This window comes from Passer montanus, unplaced genomic scaffold (genome assembly GCF_014805655.1).
Source record: "Passer montanus isolate IOZ18808 unplaced genomic scaffold, ASM1480565v1 scaffold10, whole genome shotgun sequence".
NCBI classification, from domain to species: Eukaryota; Metazoa; Chordata; class Aves; order Passeriformes; family Passeridae; genus Passer; species Passer montanus.
In genome coordinates, this window is record NW_024356505.1 from 34,527,279 (window position 1) to 34,547,702 (window position 20,424).

The 20,424-nt window shown below is 39.2% G+C and overlaps 1 protein-coding gene across 5 annotated transcripts in view; it reads right to left on the bottom strand.

Annotated features, from left to right (window-relative positions):
* Positions 1–131: 131 nt before the first annotated feature.
* ZMYND11 (zinc finger MYND-type containing 11) overlaps positions 132–20,424 on the bottom strand; it is a 105,486-nt gene continuing 85,193 nt past the window's right edge. For all 5 annotated transcript variants that reach the window (XM_039713841.1, XM_039713818.1, XM_039713850.1 and 2 more), the window contains 11 exons: positions 19,281–19,358; positions 18,844–18,936; positions 17,314–17,401; positions 16,143–16,198; positions 15,168–15,245; positions 14,503–14,621; positions 12,405–12,612; positions 10,500–10,568; positions 8,444–8,716; positions 7,194–7,379; positions 132–2,568 (listed from right to left, as the gene is read on the bottom strand). In XM_039713841.1, the coding sequence (XP_039569775.1) occupies positions 2,446–2,568; positions 7,194–7,379; positions 8,444–8,716; positions 10,500–10,568; positions 12,405–12,612; positions 14,503–14,621; positions 15,168–15,245; positions 16,143–16,198; positions 17,314–17,401; positions 18,844–18,936; positions 19,281–19,358 (1,371 nt within the window). In that variant the 3' untranslated portion in view covers positions 132–2,445. The remainder of the gene's footprint in view (positions 2,569–7,193; positions 7,380–8,443; positions 8,717–10,499; positions 10,569–12,404; positions 12,613–14,502; positions 14,622–15,167; positions 15,246–16,142; positions 16,199–17,313; positions 17,402–18,843; positions 18,937–19,280; positions 19,359–20,424) is intronic.

Sequence of the window (20,424 nt, forward strand, 5' to 3'; positions counted from 1 at the left end):
CAGGACCAAGGCTCCTGGAGCTCAGGCACAGCCCCAGCCCCCCTTGGTGAGGACAACACTAACAGCAGCCTCATGCCTGCCCACCCCAGGATGTGAGGACAAGTGGCCAAAATCAACACAGACACATTCAGTGAGGGTTTTTTTTAAATACATTTATTAACCAATGTTAACACATTAAATGACTCTATATATTGCTAGTCAGAGCAGCTTACAAAATGCCAGAATGCATCATAAACTGGACAGCCACAATGAATAATTACAATGTGCATAGTGGCTAAGCTCAACACTTTAATATAGCTTTATGATTTGCAGAAAAAATTAATTTTAAATCATGGTTCCTAAAACAATCAATTGTAATTTTACCTAAAACTTATACAAAACCAGGCCACAATCTTTTTTTTTTTGTTTTATTTTTTTTTCTTTAAAACACACAGTTTTCACGCTGTAGTAACTTGGAAATGTGCAACCGTGTCAACAGAGACAAAAAAGCCAAAGTAACACGAATCTTACTTTCATGCAGCTATCAGTTAAATATTACATATTCTGGAATGATTTTACACCAAAAATATTTCCACAATACTTGCTTTCATAGGGGTGGATCGAAGTTTTGGAACTTGTAAAGTAATCGAACAAGATTGATTTTTAGTTGTGAAGTGTTTTACAGTCACAACACAGAGGCGACAAAAGTTAATTACACATTTATCAGGCAATAATGCAGCTGTGGTAATACAAGTTACCATCTACTTACTATTTTTTCCAATCAACTTACCACTTAATTTCTGCGACATATTGGGCATTATTTGGCGGTATCTAGTCAATTAACTTATATCACCACTGTAAGTAAAAAAGGTCAGAATTTCAGTGGTAGTTCACAGAAGTCTTAGTTATATTTTTGTCTTTACAATGACCCTGACAAATCCTAGAGAAAACTTTTTAAAAGGCTTTCCTCCTGATTCTTCAGCTTCCATCGTTCCATCATGTAATTGCTTTCAATAAATATCAAAGATCTAAATAAATATTTACAAATTATTCCTCTAACTTCTCAAAAAATAGCTGAATGATTAATGGGCATATGACTCAGTCTAAGACCAATCTTTGAAAGAAACTAAAATGTGGAGACACTTTAAAAGAAAAGCTATTTAAGTAAGCTTTACATCTATTTAAAAAATTGTCTCTGAACATGGATGCAATTAATATATCTATATATAAAACAAACAAAAAGAAAATAATTTTTCAACTATCGATCCATTCCTATTGGTAATGCTTCTTAATCCAGACATTCCGCAAAATACAGACTTTTTACAAATCACGGCATCTTTAATACAAGAAAATTAACATGCATTATTCTTCATTCTGAGTACAGTGATGGAGCTCATTATTAGGCAATGACCCATTACTACAAACATAACGGCTTCTGTGAAACTTAAGTGCTTTTTTCTCCTTTTATTATCAGTTACAATGGACCAGGTGACACCAGATCAGAGGTGGTCAAATGACATTGAATTGGGGAGGTTGAAGGGGGGCACAATAAAGTAATTTGTATGCCTCAAAATTCCAAGTATGAATAAAGGTAGTTGGGTTTTTTGTTTGTCTGTTGATTTTTTTTTTTTTGGCTTTTCTTATTCTTGTTATAAGCACTCATGTTAGAACAAAGACGAAATGTGCAAACTTCAAAATTTAAATATTCATTTTTCTCTAAGATCCAGCTCAGTAAAAGATTACCCCAGTTCCCTGTGATTTTAAACTACAAGATCAAAGCTAATATTTTGTTATAAAAGTTATATATTGAAAAGAAATAATGAAAATAAAACACAGTTGGGAAATATTTAAGAAAAAATATGCAGGACTAGCACCTGCTGTGTCAACCCTGTTCCCTAAATTCAATCATGTACCCACTGGTATAACCAATAGATAATGCCTTTAAACAGTAAAATTAAGCTGAACAAAACCAGCTCAACAAGGTTAAGAAATAAATGTTACATCAAGGTAGTATGCTTCGTTTTTCTGAAACAGTTCTGTACTTCTTACATTCAGAACTAGTTTTTAAATGTTTTTTAAACATGTTAAACTTTTAGCTTTTGTTAAACTTGCATCTTTTTTGTTTTTAGATCTGCTGTTTTTAAAGATTAAAATCTCTGTAAAACCTAAAAATGTCTTAAAATTTGCTGAAAATGCAACAAATCCTCTAGTTTAAAATTATTTGAAGTAACCTGCTCCAACAGATGTTCAATTCATTTAGCCGACAAAATTTTGGAGGAGCATTTTTAACAGAAGACTGAAATAACTGTGCAAAATTTCTTCTAAGAAAAGTGTTTAAAGGCTGGTGCAAAATGGGAAGCAAATTCTAAACAATTTTGGCTTTTTTTTTTTTTTTTTGGAAACAAAAACCGCTCTGTCTGAGAATAGCAATCATTGGGGTGGTGCTCTAGGGGAGGAGGAACTCTTTCATCTTTTCCTGCGGCAGGTGCGTTTGTGTTCGGCATGCCAGTGCTCCTGCTGACACTTGATGGAGCAGTAGGAAGTGTTCCAGCAGCAGTGGTACATGGCCTCCTCTTCACAGTTGTAGCACTGGGGAGAACAAGTGAGATGGGATTATGCCCCTGGCAGGATCCCTCCTCACCAGCATTCCCCCACCCCTGCAACCCCAGCACGTGCAGAGCAAAGCTCCTCTTATTGATGCTTGGGGGCATCCAAGTGTTTTTCACACGTGCTGAGTGAGGCAGCAATCTTCAGCAAATCCACACAATGCTTTCCTATTTTCCAGAGTCTGGATTATTGCTTTTCCAAAAATCATCTCTCACCTAGGAAAACTCATCTCTTGGAATGATGGACTGACAATTTTCAGGCACACAGCGCAGGAAGCATCTTTTACCCTACATTTGTGTAATAGCACCCTGATCTATGTCTTAAAAGCTACAATAAATCAACAGGTGCTGCTGGCATGAACAGGCTCTGCACAGGCTTAACAATCAGTATTTAAGGTTTCTTTATAAGCCTGACTTGTTCAGAGGTTGCTGGGGAAGATCCTTTGGGTCTAGAAAATGTCAAAAGTCCAACAATAACATCCCAGGAGACAAGAATTATTGGTTTGTTGTAGCCCATCTGGGGTCAGCCTGTAAGGACACTGCTGTCACTGGGGTTTGCCTCCTGAAGGGAAAACCTTGTGCTGCATCAGTGCTACTGAGCAGATCAAAAAAGTGGTTTTTCCTCCAAGTCTTAGGTAAACCCAAGAAGGCCTGGGTTGGTTACCTGGGCTCTCGACCTTTGTCGTGCCTGCCAGCACTTTACAAAACTCCTGAAAGAAAGATGCTGCACAGCCCATGATTTATGCAGAATTATTTGGTTCTGGAGAAAGCTGGAGCAAAGATGATTTGTACCTCAGAACAAGAAGAACACCCTCAGCTTTCTGATAGCTGGAAGAGCTACTTGGAAAATAACCCTGTGGCCTCTGGGGAGCTAAAAAAGGGAAGACAAACATGCTGGTCAGCACCACAGGTGGCCATCAAGGAGGTACAGCACCCACACCGTGCCCTGTCTTCAGGAAGGTTTATGCCCCTTAAGGCAGTGCTGCAAAAGCATTCACTGCCATTTTGACAAAACTCCACGAAGTAAGGTGGCATTGCTGCTTAAGGCACCATTTATATTCTACATCCTGGAGAGTCAGCTTCTAATGACCTCAAATTTGTCTTTCTGAATTTGGTCTGCTCAAAGTCAGGAGGTATCTTTAGGAATCCAGTCTGAAATGCTTATTGCATGATGGGGAACAGGGGGAAGGATATCACACAGTCTGTGCAGGCTGCTATCAAACCACAAAATAACACACAATTTACTTTTTATGTCCTGTCTAGCTACAGCTTTGCTAATAAAACAGAGAATTACAAAGGAAACAAACCCAACTGCCTCAGAAGAAAAACCACAACAACCCACACCACTGAAAGACAGATCTAAGAAAGCCAACATTTACATTGGCTAAACTGATAACTATTTATTTATATCAGCAATAAAAGGACTGCTCTAGCTGTGTGAGAAGGGAACCTCTCCATTTTCCTTGCATAATTTATCTCCTGGGAAGTTTATTTGTAAAAAATGTCTGCAAACAAGTAACCTCTCGAGAGCTGTTTTCCTGGTTTTTCATGTTGCTGGCTGCCCACAAGCCTGTGGGAACTATTAGGATCATCTGCTGGAAAGGTGCAGGGAACAGCTGTGGCTCTCCATTATGTACAGCATGGGCCTCAGCCCAGAGACCAAATTCACATCTGCTGGCTTGGAGAGATCAAAAAATGCTACGACAGGAGAGGACAACTGATCTGTGGGTCCTGCACTTCCCTTTACATATGCTGGCCATAAGTGTGGGATGTAAATCTCCACTTACAAAAGGAAAATAGTGTCATCTGTGCTGGTACCAGCACATGTGGCACTGGAGGCAAAATGCCAGCTGGCCTCAGGCCTCCTCTTTTCTTTGTATTTTCCTCTTTTTAAACATTATCAATCACTTGGGGTTTTGTTTCAGACAGTACACATCACAGACAATGCTCATTCACTTTAAGACCACCCATTGCAAGTTAAAATAAATATATGTGTAAATAAATTTGAAAGAGAAAAAAGTTAAAACAACCTATGCACCCATTTAAATGAGTCTTATACACAAATAAAAGAACTTGGAGAAACTAAGCCAGAAACATTGTCAAGACCAGTACTCCAGCCTGAACCCTGGAGCCCTGGAGCTGCATAATCTCATTATTGTTACTGCTGCCTTTACACTTCTTCCTTTTGATTGCTATTTACTTGAGGTATCTGTATTAAACACAAATTTTCTGAAGGTATAAAAATGAAATTGGGCTAAGCCAATTGTGACCAGCTAGACAAAGAGGAACTGTTATTCTTTAACTATGCATTAGTCTTCTGAGTGCTGGAAGCACATCTTGTGTCCCTGTACACCACCAACAAAATGATCCCTTTATCCCAACTGGACTTGTTTTTTAGAGATGAGAAAAAGACAAATACAGTGTGAATAATAGCAGCTATATTCCCAAGCACAGACATCAGCATTACACAAAACCAGAGGTCTCTGCCCCTAATTAAAAAGCAAAGCCACCAAAACTCATTTAGTATGTGTGTTAATTACATGAGATTTTTTTGGTGAAGAGGTATCATTATAATAGCAGCATACAAGTGCAGTACTACACACCAGGGACTGTCATTAGTACCACTGAAGGAAGAATCACTGGGGAGTTGTGTAATTGGACCAAGTCCAGCTGCCTGGGGCTGTGTGTTGGCAGGCAGATCCATCAGCTTGAATGCAGAGGTGTTTATCCTGACCCTCCCTCTCCTGCCACATGCAAACCAGCTGCCTGCATGATGCCTTCATTTAGGGTGGTGATTGACAGATAGTTTGAGGCCACAGAAGCAGGCAAGATTGTCAAATACTCTTTCTATCTTTTGACTGTTTTGCTCAGTAGAGAAGCTTTATGCCCTCATTAATAAATTCAGTGACGTGGTACCAGGGCATTTTTTGATTAGTCTGAAGGATATAGTAAAGGCACATTGGAGCAAATAGCTCCAGTCAGTCTCTTTTGAAAATTCTACCTTCAAAACTACCAAAAAGCAGCTAAAACTAAGAGTCCAGCCTCACAATGATGTTATTGTGCCTGAGTTACTGCATGTCAGCTGAATGGTGACAATGTGTGTTCACATGTGTGCTCTTCACTTCTGACACAACAGAGGTGATTTGACATATTCTGTAGTGGGCAAAGGCAATTCCATTTCCCTCTCCAGTGCCACAGATGAGCACATGCACACAGGCACCAGCAGCTGGTGACACACTGAACACAGTAACTCAATCATGTCAGTCAAAAGTAACTTCTCTGGTTTGCAGAGACAGGCATGCAGGGAGGAATTCTCTTATTGACAGACACCCAAGCACTGCACCATCATAACACCCACAGTGAAACCTCTGTGAGGAACAGAAGTGAAGACTCTACAGGAGCAGGTGAAACAATTCTTCTCTTTCCAAACTCAAAACTGTGATAGTCAGTGACTGACTGCTTTGCTTGAGTATTTTTTCCACTCTTCTCCAGAGCAGAGTTTCCCCTGCAGGGACCATTGTTTCATGTAAGCACAGGGACTAATGAGGCTGAGCAGCAGCAAATCAGCCCTTTATAGTAGAAGGAAATCGGGCTGCAGGGGGTGGCAGGACTGGCTGTCCCTTAGCTTGTGCCATCTCCTGGAGGCTCCTGTTCCTTTACAGCCCCACCAGTGCTACACCCTCCTGTGTGTTACAGGCATCTGTCACAGTGCTGTGGGACTTCCTCAGTGATGGCTTTTGCTCCCCTGTTCTGTGAAAATTAGCAAAGAAATAGCAGAGTTTGTGTGTGTGCCAGGTCCCAGCTCCTGAGCAGAGGGTTTTCCACCCGCAGTCTGCTCCTGGCAAGCAGCACAGTTAGGGTCCTTGCAGTGTTTGGCTAGGTGCTGAGAAAACACCAGCCACAGTCCAAATAAAACCAGGGAAAAGTTTGTAGCATGTAACAGAACAATAAGAACAATAAGATGTCTATTTTCACTTTTCTAGAGGGCACACCAACATGGTTTTGCAGCTGATGCTGCAGTTGCACTTAAGGACTAAACAAGAGAGGAATACATTTCAGAATGTTGTGTCCTAAATATAAAGGAATATAAAACAGCTGTAGAAAGAGCAAGAGAGGGAAAGGCCAAAAGGATATCACTAATAGCCTTATTAGCAGGGGAATCCAAATTGATGCAGCCAGATATTGTACCCTCTGAGGTCTCAAGATCAAAGGAGTGTGAACATAATGCAAAGCTTATCTTATACAGAGTAAAACTGCATTTAGAAAAAAATATTTTTGATACTAACATCTGGACTCAAAAAGATACTGCTGTTAGCAAGATGGAAAGTAATTAAGATGGAAAGTAATGAAAACACCAAGTTGAAATTTGGAGAAGATTTGAAACAGTAATATTGGACTCAAAAAGATATTGCTTTTAGCAAGATGGAAAGTAATGAAAACACCAAGTTGAAATTTGGAGAAGATTTGAAACAGTAATATGAAGGAGAAAGCCTTAATGCTGGAAGACCAGTGAAAGAGCAGTGCAGTTAAAAGCAAGGAAGAAATCCCATTCAACTGCCTGCAGCATGATTTCCACTTACTCTCTTGTGATAAATTTTTGACACTTACCCACTGCTTCTTCTTGGTCTGGGAAATCAGTTGCTTGTGCTGACCTGCTAGTTTCTTAATTTCTTCTAAAAATTCTTCTTTGCACTTCTCCTTCACCTGCTTACACTTTCTGTCCATCTCTCCTTGTGCGTTGGCCACAGCTTTGTTTACAGCCTGCCTTTTCTCTTCTTCCATCTCCGTGCGCAGCTGCCAAACACAGTCAGCAAAACAAGTCAAGGGACAGCTATTGCAATTAAAAGTGTCTTATTTAAACCTCTACTCTTTAAACCTCTATTAATAATGTGGGTGGAGGTCACCCTCCTATTTAGGAAATAAAAAATTGCTCAATTAGAGATATAACAAAATCAGATTTAATCAAAATTAAAATGTCAGTGTATTTCTACTCTGCTAGGCATCTACAATAACAGCTAAATAAGTTCTGTGTATACTTGTTCAATGACCAGTTTATAAATTTATTAATTTCTCTTTAAAAAAGATTTTGTTTTTTCCAGATCTACAACTGCATATAAATCTACAGCAAGTGCACAATGGAAAATAGAACATCCCTGAGTTCATTAAGAGGTATTTATTTATTTCAGTATTCATTGTCAGTGAGGTACCTTTGCCCTTGCTCTGGTATCTAAACATTTGGTGTCTTAATCCTACAGGATTAACACTTGAACTCCCCAAGTTCATTTCACAGTCCTTCATCCAGAAGGAAATTCATCTTATCTTAAGACAGGTACTTAAGAGAGGTCAGACAAATCATTCTCCAAACTGCCCTGCTCTCTCTAGCCAAAGGTGACCAGGTCAAGCTTAGGCAATGAATTAAAACAGGTTATTATCAGATAAGAAAATTCAAACAAATTTCGGTAACCCTATTTATCTTTAAGTCAGAAGATGGACAAAAGAAGAATTATTTATGATTAGCAGTTAAACAATGACATTGTTTAGAATCACACTTAACAATGGAGAGAAAGGCTTTGGAAACAGATACTCATGAATGAACAGTTAGTGTCAGTTTTGGATCACAAACTGATATCACTGGACAAGAATCAAAAAAAGCCATGAGTTTTCTGTTTAAAGTAGGTTTGTTGGTACAGAAATGGTCTAAAAAAGCAATAATGGAGACTATTTTTATGTGGTCTCTTTGAAAAAGTTTTTTATTCATTTTGGTAAGAGTGGTTGTTACAAAAATAGAAAAGAATGTGAAGAAATTCCCAAAATCACCTCTCCACAACCCAGGGTAGGTGGTGTTTAACAAGTGTTACCTTTTCCACTGCCTCTCGCACGACTCTCTCAGTTTCTCTTTTGTGATCAGCTTTCATCCTGTCCTTGAAATCATTAAAGATTTTGGTGTATTTGTCATGGCACATGTTCTGACACACTCCGTCATTACTGGTCTGGGTGCTCCGATGCAGCACTTTTGGAGAAGAGGCACTTAACTTCTTGGTCTGAGTTGAGACTGAAACTTTTTCAATGGGCTGAGGCATTGTGGGAATTTCCTGGCTTGAACTTACTGCTTCAGTTTCAGGTTCTGGCTCCTGCAGAGAAAGAACAAACTTGTAAATCAGATATCAAAATAGAACAAGTCAACCTGTTCACTTTTCAGTTCCCCCGAAGAAAAAAGGTTACTTGTGTAATATCAGTGTAATTAATGTGAAAGGTGTCTGATGAAGACCTGTAGTGCTAACGGGATGTGGGATCCATGTGGAAACCCAGCATGAGAGTGGGCAGGCTCTTGGGTCAGGCTTTTCTGACTTCAGCCAGCCTCACCTCCCCAAAAGTATGAAAACCCCAGAGGCTGGGCTGACTCCTTGGGATTACTAGAGGTTTGCTAGAGATATTTCTCCCCCACAATATTCTGCCTAAAGAGACTGTAGTTGCATGGCCAAGGCTTCTGAATTGTTTTGGCAAACTCTGGGCTTACTCTGACCCAACAGGCTGCCCTGGAGTCTGTGATATCCCACTGACTCCATAGAAGTGCTGCAAAGATTGATCAGTACTTCAAAGGTCCTTTGAAGATGAAAGGCTAATGAGAGTCTACGTCTTGCTTCCAATAATATGGAACTAGACTTGATGACCACAGAAGCTGTGTATAATTACACAATTATCAAGAAAGAAGTCCCTGTTACTGTAGTGTACTGTGCTGAATTTAGCTGCCTGTGTTATTACAATGTAACATCAATTGCTCCTGCTCTTTAGAACACATTGAAGTTATACTCCTGGAAATGTTTATTGCTATTTGAAGTGTCTGAAGACATAAACAATTTTTTTTATTAAAGTTAGATGTTTTAATGCCCATTTAGCAGTGAAGAGACAAAGCCTTGCTCAGGACTGGACTTTGTGCCCGTCTGTGTGATGAGGCATTGCTCACACCATTCAAAGGCCTGACTGTGCATTCCCTTTTGCCATCAATTACTCTCTGAGAGGTCACTGTGATTGACTTCTGGATCACTGATCAGAGCTAAGAAGGCAAATGCTAAGACATAAATATATGAAACAAATTACAGCATTTGCTTGACAGAAAACACAGTAAGAATGGCGAGACATCCTCCTGTAATCTCCCTATCTTGCACTCAAACCAAGTCTGTGCCCCAGGGAGCAGAGACTGTGTCACTGCCTCCATCCACAGGCTGCCTCCTGCAGGGTCAGGTACAATGGGGAGGGAATGAGGGGTGGCCGTGTCCCTATTCCAGCCACCACAGAGCTCGGCTGCTACAGCTCCCGCAGCCTCCCCTGCGCTGGCATCCCGACTCCTCTGGCAGGGAACACACACACATATGTGCAAATGTTTCTCAGCGTTCCTCGGCAGCTGGAAAGAGGCCAGGAAAGGTCCTTGGCGGCTCGGGAAGAGATTTATGGCTCTCTCTGTAAGTGCCCCCTTGTGTACACGCTCAATAACGCAGCCCTTGGTTCCCTGATCCTGCAAGCGGGATACACGGGGAAACCCGCAGGCAAAGTGGGTCAGGTAGGTCATAAACTTCATAGGCTCGATTGCACTCCCTAATTTCTGCTGTTTATGGGCTTACTGATATCCTGAATTTGTTATTTGTATAAGTATTTGTTATTTTTACATGTAAAAGAAATATTGTAAGCTGGCTTGCTTTATTCACGATACAGAATATTCCCATGATGACACCCATTACTTGCATGTGGAGGCACAATTGCACTTGTTAGCAGGAGTACCAAGCTGTGGGGCTGGAATTTCTGAGGCTAATACTGTAACATCACTAAAAGGTGACTGAAATTGAAGGAGTGTCTATTAAAATTTCAGACTTTTTATACTTTGCTATCTCTACAAACACAGTAATTGAGGTTACTCACTTCTTTCTTGAGTTCCATACTCTGGTTACGTCGTCCTTTCTTTGCTCTTGGTTCCTGAGTAACCTTCAGCTGGGAACATTAAGAAAAGCATATTGAGTCAACCCAAAAAAACAGTTAATGTAAGTGATTTTCATTGTAACATGACCAATGTGCCTTTTATTTGTGATTATTTGCAATTATTTTGGGTATCAAATAGAGACATTAATGAAATGTTCTTAAATGAGAAGTGCACACAATAAAATGTCTACATTATCACTGATGATAATGCATTATGGAACGAAATTAAAGATCAAGTTCTACCATTCAACATGCACTTGCTAAAATACTCTTAACCATTCCTTTCTTCGTTGCACACCCAAGTGCAAACATTTGTTGTCTGAGATATTCCGATACCAGTGACCCATACTTAGAAATCTGATCTTGCTGGATGCCAGAAAACAGCAGTGATTATAAAGAGAATATAAGTATGTAAATATGGTAAATATGGATTATTACTGGAGGGGTATGGAACTTTATGCTTTAGAATAAAAGCCAGTCTTGCAGTAGAAACAAGGATGAGGTCTAAGTGGATGGTAATTATCTTACAGTGCTTGTAGAAAAGTTCTTATGCCTGCTTTTGAAGCATGCAGTACTAGCTAGTCTTAGTAAGAGGATATTGCAGACTACAGCAGAACAGTGAGTTTGATGGCTACTCCTGTGTTCCTGTATCTGGGAAAGCAGTAAAACAGGTATAAGCATTAGCCAAGTCAAGGATGAATAAGTGGCATTGAAGAGAAAATATGTAAATGGACACTTCAGACCCTGTGACTGACACTTCTGAAAAAAATGGGAAAATACCAGTTATCTTTTATTTGTGACCATTTTCCTGTTTTACCACAGGCTGTTGTATGACTGCACACAAGACTTGAAACAAAGGGGCTACAAAGGGTTAGCTAAGCAAACCAGGGTAAAAAACCCTAAAACCACTTTGATAAGGAACAACCTCCCACCACAACATAGAGTTTTATAAACTTTTTCATTCCAGATTGAGTGATAGACCTGTTTGACAAAATGACAAAGGAAGAGGGTGAAAATATACTGATTTTTTTTTTAAATACAGACTTAGAGAAAGGATAGGGGTTTTAAATGAGGAAAGATGTTGCCAGGGAAAGGGCTGCCAAAAATACAGAGAAGCATCCTGCAAACTATGAAAAGTAGTGGATATATAACACCCTTTTGGACAATGAATGATTAGTAAAGATCAGCTATGATAAGGGAATTTCCATGTGGAAATGCAAAGTTTTGGATCTTGGTCATTTGTGCTCTTTGTTAAAACAATGTGATTTTTCTTGTTTTGCAGAATTATTTTTAATGATTTTAATCAGTTGCTGGTCACGTGGTCCTCAATTGCAATGTTTGCACTTAACTTCAGTTGGACCTGCTGAAAATGTCATGGCTGGTGTTTCTTGTGGATCTGAAGGCAGAACAGAGCTCCAAGTGAACATATTCCAGCTCTGAAAAGGCTGAGCAGCCACAGGGCTGTCCCTTGACAGGGCTCCAAGAAGGCAGTGTTGCAGTCCATCTGATATCTGTGACATTTGACTCAAACATTCCTATTTAACTTTAGAAATCTTGATCTGTCTCATCAAGGTGCTGTGCGTGACAAATGCTTTGAAACTTCACAAAGGTCATCCAAGAAACTGAGGAAAGAGGAAAATCCAAATTCTTGCTATTACTGATAGCAAGATAAGGATATAAGTGACATAGGGAGAACAAGTGATAGGGAGAGTAAGTTTTTCAACCCTCTTGTCCTCACAAACCTGCAGACAGAGCACAAGGCTAATTAACAGCACATTAATCAAAACCACATTGACTTTGTACTCTTTAATGAATTGCCCCAATTGCTAACATTGCAGCAGCACTCACTTGCTCATTGCTAGTGGAAGAGATGCTGGACTCTGCCTCCTCTTCCCCTTTGTCCTCATTCTTTGATTTCCAGAATCTCCCCTCACGAAGGAAGCGCTGGTGCAGCTCCAGCTCATCACAGGCCTTCTTCCAGCCCATGCTGCGCTTCACGTGCAGCCGGTGGATGTTCACTGTGATGTCTTGAATGTTTTCTGAGGGGATCCAGGCCCTTGGGAATACACAGAACAGACAGTTCAGAAACATGAAATACAGGTGAAGGATCTCAGCCTGAGAAACTGACTTCAAAAACAGTTTTTCATAATGGCTGATCTCTGACAATTCATTTTTGATTTCTTTTTTAACTCAACAAATTTGAAAAAAAAAATGGACTGCATGCTGTTAGACATTTTTGTTATTATAAATACTTGTTAGCTCTTGGTGTTATGACCTAAAGTCTCTCTCCTTTTTGGTGAGCCACAAACCTTCCCCAGTACCTTCTCTTATCCGTTCTCTTGCTAAATGCCCTAAGACATTAGTCTTAGAAACATTTTTTTTACTGGAGGTTCATATGCTAATCCAATTTAGCTCTTGACCTCTTTCCTAAAACTGTCAAGGAATGAACCAACTCCTCACCTTGAACAGAGACATTTTGTGTCCTGGGCCCCTGTCTATCAGGACTGAACTTCCATGGGGACTGTTATGCTTGTTTGGACTGAATTCATGCCAGTGACATGGTTCCAAAGTTACTTTGTCCACTTAAATGTGTTCAGAGAATCCTCAGAGTTAGATAGGCAGGTCCTGACATTTTGAAAGGTTATACCAAGTGCTAGGCAGCACTGGACATTGGATATAGAGTCACTGCCTTGCACATCTGCCTAGCAGATTAAATACTCAACAAATGACATGTTTGTGAAAAGATTCTTGATTCTTGCAATATAAATTTAATGAGTAAAGACAAAGAAACAATATAAATACAAATAAATTGTATTCATGAACAGATTCAAGGTAAAAGCATTCTGTGATAGAGGCACCAGTAAAGATCCTTTACTTTATAACTATTAGAAAGTCTTGGTAGTTCATATAAAAAGTGAAAAGATGTTGTATATTTTGCACTGTATTCATGAACACATTCAAAATAAAAGCATTCTGTGACAGAGGCACCAGTAAAGATCCTTTACTTGCTTTATAACTATTAAAAAGTCTTGGTAGTTCATATAAAAAGTGAAAAGATGTTATATACTGTGCAAGTTACATGAAAGCAATTTAAATAAACAGTTACTAAAACTCTGTTACTGAATTGTCTAGGCCCTTTTGGGATGCACCAAAATATACCATCTCCCAACAACCAGTATATTTTGCAAGTTACATGAAAGTAATTTAAATAAACAGTTAACTAATACCCCGTTACTGAATTGCCTAGGCCCTTTTGGGATGCACCAAAATATACCATCTCCCAACAACCATGAATTGCTTTAGAAATGTCTCTTCTCCTCACATTATAACCATGTAAATAAAACAGTAAAATAATCCAAACCAGTACATCCTCTGTCACACTGCTACAAAACTCCCAAATGCTGAAAAAACAGCTGGAGAGAAAACCAAAAGCTGATCTCTAAGAGACAAGTTTCCAATGTAAAGAGGGATTCTCTGAAATTGCAAACTGGGTCCCAGCAGGAGGCCTGTCAATGTTGTAGCAGTGAGACACAAACATTTGTGATATATATCATGGTACTAAACCACAAAATTGTAGTGCCTCAGCTCAAAGGAGAAATTGCCTGAAGTCAATACTGTTGATAGAAGGAGTACATTTCTGTCCAATTTTCACCTTGGCCTGGATTAGAAGACTGCTAAGAAACAGCTTAAGTTCACTTACTGTCTTTAATTAAAATGGCATTAAGGAACATCCTTCTGGCAACTGTGTAAAGAGAACCTCTGAGCCACTGAATTTGGACACTTCAGAAGTGTTAGACTGAAATTTAAATTTTCTGAAACAATTATGGCAAAGTATTCAGTATTTCTAATGCTGGCAGCAAGCTGAGCCAGGATTTTCAACATGACAGATGAGATAAATTCTTTTAATATTGTTTGTAAAAAGCAGCACATGAAATTAATAAATTACCTTTGGTGGTGATGGCCAAAAAAGCGAACATCAACTTGATTGTCCTCTTTCTGCATGACTTTGGCTGGCCAAAACCCAAAGCCTTTCATTTTGGCCCAAACCAACTCATGATTAGGTATCTAGAAAAAGAAGTTGTATTTGTTAGTGGATATGAAATCTTATATTGCTATCTCCCACAAATATTCTGCTGTAATACTATGCTAGTACCTTAAGAGTATGGTTACTGTTTGTGTCTAGTGCTATTTTCATTTTTATCTTCTTACATTTCCTTGTTAGATAGATTGCTTGGATCAACTTTAAAAAAACCCCAAAACTGCAAAGTCTGAAAAGGGTATAATTGTCTATTGAAAAGAGAGATATTAAGCAGCCTAAAAATTAACTTGTCTTTCTAGCTTCATTCAAGAGCAAAGTTTTAGTTCTGTAAGCTCCTTATTTTCTTGTGAAACTGTTGTAACTGGCTGTTACCCAAGTTTTATAACCTATATTGTTACAGCTTTGAACTTCAATCAACACTTCACTTGTGTAAAATATCCAGGCTTACAGAGTCTTAGCCATGCTTTTGAAACAAGCCCTGTGAAATGGAATATTCAATGCATTAATGACACCAAAACTGCAGGATTTCATACAGAAATGCAAACAAATAAAAATCTGTGTCAGCAACATACACAAGGATAGCAGAACCAATTGTCAGGTCGTGCATTTGACAAATAGAAACAGTTCTTGCAAAGCTGCAGTTCATCCAGCTGGAAAACAAAACAAAAAAAAAAGGTAAATAAGCAAAAAAAAAATCCTATTTATGTGATTTCAGTATCATCCCTCTTCCTTAAGTAGTAAAATTTTTCAGGCCTGCTTGCTATTTGGTGGAGTTACTTCTGCAAACTAAAGGTGTGAAACTGAGGTGGGCTGTGAGAGGCTGAAAGACAACCTGAAGAAACATTATTCATGTTTCAGAAAACCCAGGCAGAGGGAGAAGACTAACTGACATATTAATGATCTATTATAGATGAAATGCAAAGAACAGTTCTTAAAATTCATCAAATATTTAAAGTACATTGTGAAAGAAGTAATTCAACTGTACAAAAGGAGAAAGTGTGCCAGCTCCTCAGTTGTATTTTTTGGTCTCCCATATGGAGAAATGCTTTAATGACAATTACAGAATTTAGTAAGAATCTTACCTCAGATTCAATTTATATTAGTAAGTACAATTATTTCTAGTCCAAATCTATATTGCTTTTTTTCAAAACCAAAATTTGAATATCAGTGTTTTTAAAATTATAATTTAGTTGCAAAAAAAACCCCCAAAAAACCAACAAAACCCCAACACCAAAACCTTAAAGACTAGTTGCAAAAAAAACCCCAAAAAACCAACAAAACCCCAACAATAAAACCTTAAAGAACCAACAAACCAACAACAAAAACCTAAAGAAAAACAACACCAAAACCTTAAAGAACCAACAAACCAACAACAAAAACCTAAAGAAAAAGTAAACGGAATTCTGAATCAGCTGCTGGACTCTCAGGAGGAAATTTATAATTCAATTTCACACAATTTTTATTTTGTAATATGAAGAATAATTTCTTAGGTTTTGAAATGAAAATGAAGTATCTTGGTTACCTCTTGGTTACTTGGTGGTACTTACTTCATGGCAGGTGTCTTTGTAAAGCATCCTTGCTATATCAGCTTGTTCACTGTCCGCTATAAATTAAAAATAGATGGTGTAAACAATCACAGTATGATCACAGTGCTCACAAAGATTTGCAGCTGTCATTGCTGTGACATTCATGCTATAATTGTCGTGCTTAAGGAGAAAAAACATAATTTAATCACTTGGACAGGCCTTCCATTAAAATTTTCTAACAATCATTTCAATATTTGTTTTCTGTGTCATATTTATATTCCACAATACTGCTTTTACACTGAACAATGCAAGTACACATCTGAGGAGGAGGAGCAGCAGGGAGACACAGTTGCTCTTATTATGGGTTCAGTTCCTTTCTCTGCTTGTGTCTTAATGTCACACTGCAGTTGTCCTAAAACATCTCCTTCTGCTCTGTGCTCGGAGTGAAGCTTCACAGACTGTTTATCACTGAGCCTCCCTCTACATCCCTGTATTCCTCTCTTGGCATATTCACATCTCTCCCCACCAGCCACAGTGTGGATCTCCTGGGGTTGGATTCAGACCGGTGCCACCCTCCTCCCACTCCCCCTGATGGTGGCCATGTCTGCAGGGGAGAACCACATCCTTCCTAGGATGGTGGCTCTGGAAAACAGGACCTGGATACAGCTTCTGGACATGGTGGTGGTGTTTTTTGACTTCCAATCATTCACTCATTATCTTCCCAGTGCCTGGCAGTCTCTCTGATGGCTGTACCTCCACACTGCACCAGCAGCACTCTCCTGAGGTGGATGTAGCTACATTTGCTGTCACAATATGGCAGATATTGCCCAAAAGTAAAAGCAATATTTCTATAGTTTCTGCTGACACAGCACAGCAAGCCCTACCCTACCCTAAGAAAACATATGTATATTGGCAAAAATCTGCAGTATAGACTGACCTAGGACTTTGATGAAGAAGAAGCAGGATGGAAAAAGTGTAATTCTCACTAAGAGGTTTAGCCAGGGAGGATGAAAATAGTTCTGTAGTAGGTGGGCCAAAAAAGACCCTAAAAAGTCCTTATGCACTTTGATTTTAAAGGGCTTGCAAATTAATTTGTTCACACTTAAGACTAATTAATACCAAATCCATCCTACAAAGTTTCCTACAAATAAAGACAAATCAAACAAGGCAAGCAGTAAATGTAGTATTTTACCTCCATAGAAAATCACTGTGTTGTGTAGAAGCAGTTGAGCATCTGCTTTGAACTCCTCATAACTCCTGTACTTTCCTTCATTTACTTTCTACACAAAAGAAAACACAAGGCTGTGAGAAAACTCTTCAAAGTGCTCTACCTGCTTTATGCAGAGAAGCTTTCACTGAAGTCTACATTATGCAGATCAGACACTGCTTTTCCTGCATACAAAAAGAATACTTACAACTCTTTGTTAGTACCTGAGCACTGGCTGCCCTTTATGCAATGCCCAGAAGTAAAATAGATCCTTTAATACTTGACCAAGTTTAAAAAGGATTTTCCTGGTTGGAACAAGGTGCAGCTGTAGTAGCTGCAGCATAAGGTGTGGCCCAAAACATTTGTTCAAACTATGTTCCCTGAGGTGAACATTTTGTACCTTAAAATATCATCTAGTTTCAAATCAATGTTGACTGCCTTTAGGACTGAGCTTCCAGGATCTTCCCTTGATAGTCTGTGTTATCTGATGAAAGCTGGTTGTCCCAGTCTTCCAAACTCATAAAGAATGCCTACATGGAGCCATGCAATTCATTTTCTTAGTATGGCTTTGTCCAAAGGGGAATGCAGCATTTTCAGCTAGGCTCTCTCAAGAACATCTATGACAATTCCAATCATCAAACAAAACAACATCAGCTTGTAGAATGGTATCAAAGCCAAAATACCTTCTATGGAAGCAGGAGAAGTTGACAGAGTGAAAGGAAGGCCTGACCTATTTTCAGGCTCAAACAGTGTTGCCAGCACTTCCAGACAGACAGCAGTGCTGGTCTCCAAAACTGTCAGTGAAGCTATTGTTTATTTGTGCATTTTAATAATAAAACAAAGGCTCTTCACATCTGTGCTTGTAAAGGGCAAGACATACCACAGCACTGCCTACAATCCAGTTGCAGGAATGAGTAAAGATGAATATGCTGTTTATTATGGTCATGTGCAGTTGATTTATGAGTCATGATCAGACCATTGGCTCAGAAAAAAGGGACAATATATTTATTAGTACTTTATTTTTGGAACAATTAATGCAAAACAGATGTTTTGGGTGAGTCTGGTTTTTCATGATCAACAAAGTGATTGGTTCTTTATGAATCATTCAGATGTTTATAAAGCTGACACCCACACAAGGGCATAATGACTGAAATCAGAATATGGTCAAAAACATTGGGCCAGAGAAGCACACATAGGCACTTGAGTCTGTATTAATTGATTTAGCTAAACAGTATTTTCTCTGAAGATTTTAGCTACCTGCAGATGCTAGTGTAACCTTAGTACAAAAGGAATTGAGGATACTCTGTGTCTGAAAACTAGGCACCACTGAAAATGGTTTTATTCCATTACCTATTTATGAGGAAAAGTTTGACACGTTAAGCTTCCATATCTAATGCTGGATACAATACTGAAATACTAATCATAAAGAGAATTAAACAGGATTAGGACTTTTTAGACTTTCACTATTAAAAGACACCAAAACCAGGGTGGAAGTTAGAAAGCAAGTCACTCTACCTCCTGTATAGTAGGAACATCAACAGCTGAGTGCACCAGCCTTCGATACATTGGGTGTTTGTTGTCCTTCCCTTTCTTGTTTAGATCTATAGCCTGAAAGGACCATGAGACAGTGTTTGTTATTGCATTTGGAATCTGCTTAAAACACATAAAAGAGGATTAGAAAATGAAATAGTTTGGAATATTTCAGGTGGGGACTACACAAGGGCAAACTGGGGATCCACAGCCCATGAGATTAGGTGTGTCTCAAACCTGAAAATTGTTCATGTCAAAAACCCTGATCCAAACCTCAGGGCCTGGTAAGTGTATGTGAAAACACACACAGGAGAAATAAAAAGCACCCTCCTGTAGCCCTCCTTCCTGCACAGTCACAGGGCAACCCCAATGCTCCTGTGCAGTGCAGCAGGGACTGAGCAGAGCTCCCTGCTCACACTCACCCGCTCCTTCATCCGGGACACGATGAAGCGCAGGTATGTGCTCATCTCTTGTTTACTCGTGTTTTTCTTCTTGATACTCTGCCAAAGAAAAACAGCATCATATTAGGATTTTAAACTTGACTTCAAAATCCAGCCAATAAACATTTCCAAGCATTAACACTTGATTTGAGAAGGCAACTTTGAATCACATAAAACACTGTTTCTTAGGGAAAATATTTTCTGAGAAATTAGTAACACAAACACGCCACTACCACCATATCTGTTACTTTGAATTATGTCTGGGCTGAGAACTTCAGCTACAGAAAAATTGCAAGTTCTATTTCCACTTGTATCCATAATAGTTTGTCAAAACCTCTCATAAAAAAAGTGTCTAATTAGAATAAAGCAATGAAGAAAGTCATTTTAGGGAGCAGCTGAAAATTTATTTAATGGTCTTTTTATTAGCAAGGCATTAATAATTTTAGTAAAATAAGAAATAATTTAAAAAATAATATCCTGTACCATCTACAAATTATGTGCTTACTAAGCAAAATGACACCATCTGGGAGGAAGACAAATTGGCTCTAGCCAGTAGAAACTCAGAGCACTTTTTACTGCTCAAGAAACATAGCAGTCTGGGAGCTTTGTGGTTCTTCCTCAACAAAATTTAATCCAGATTCTGGAACACAGATCACTACTTTTTAGCAGTTCAGGATCCAGAGTTTTTCCTTCTCATCTCAGACTATCACAGAGACTTACCCCACCCTTCAAAGTATAACCAGGCTAGTGGGAAGCCCTGCATACTGAAAATGTGCTGCTGTAGAGAAGGTATCTCTGCAAATGCCTGATGTGTCTTACAGAGCAGCCTTTCCAATCCCAGCTCACAGCAGCTGTGCACAGCTCTGCAGAGCTACAACAGCTGCCTGCAAAGTGCTACCTCCTCCCTGCTTTTACCTACAGTAGCTCTCCCAAACAAAAGCACAGTGAAACAACAGCATGGGTTCCAGGTCTGTTAGCCTCAAGTGTTTCTAACTGCTCGTGTCTCCTGCAAGGCATTCACTCCTCCTCACAGCTCCTTGTGCACTGACTGCCAGGCTGAGCTCTCCCCTTCTCATGCCTCATTTCACCATTTGCGTGCAAGCTGTGTGGACCAAACTGGCTCAGT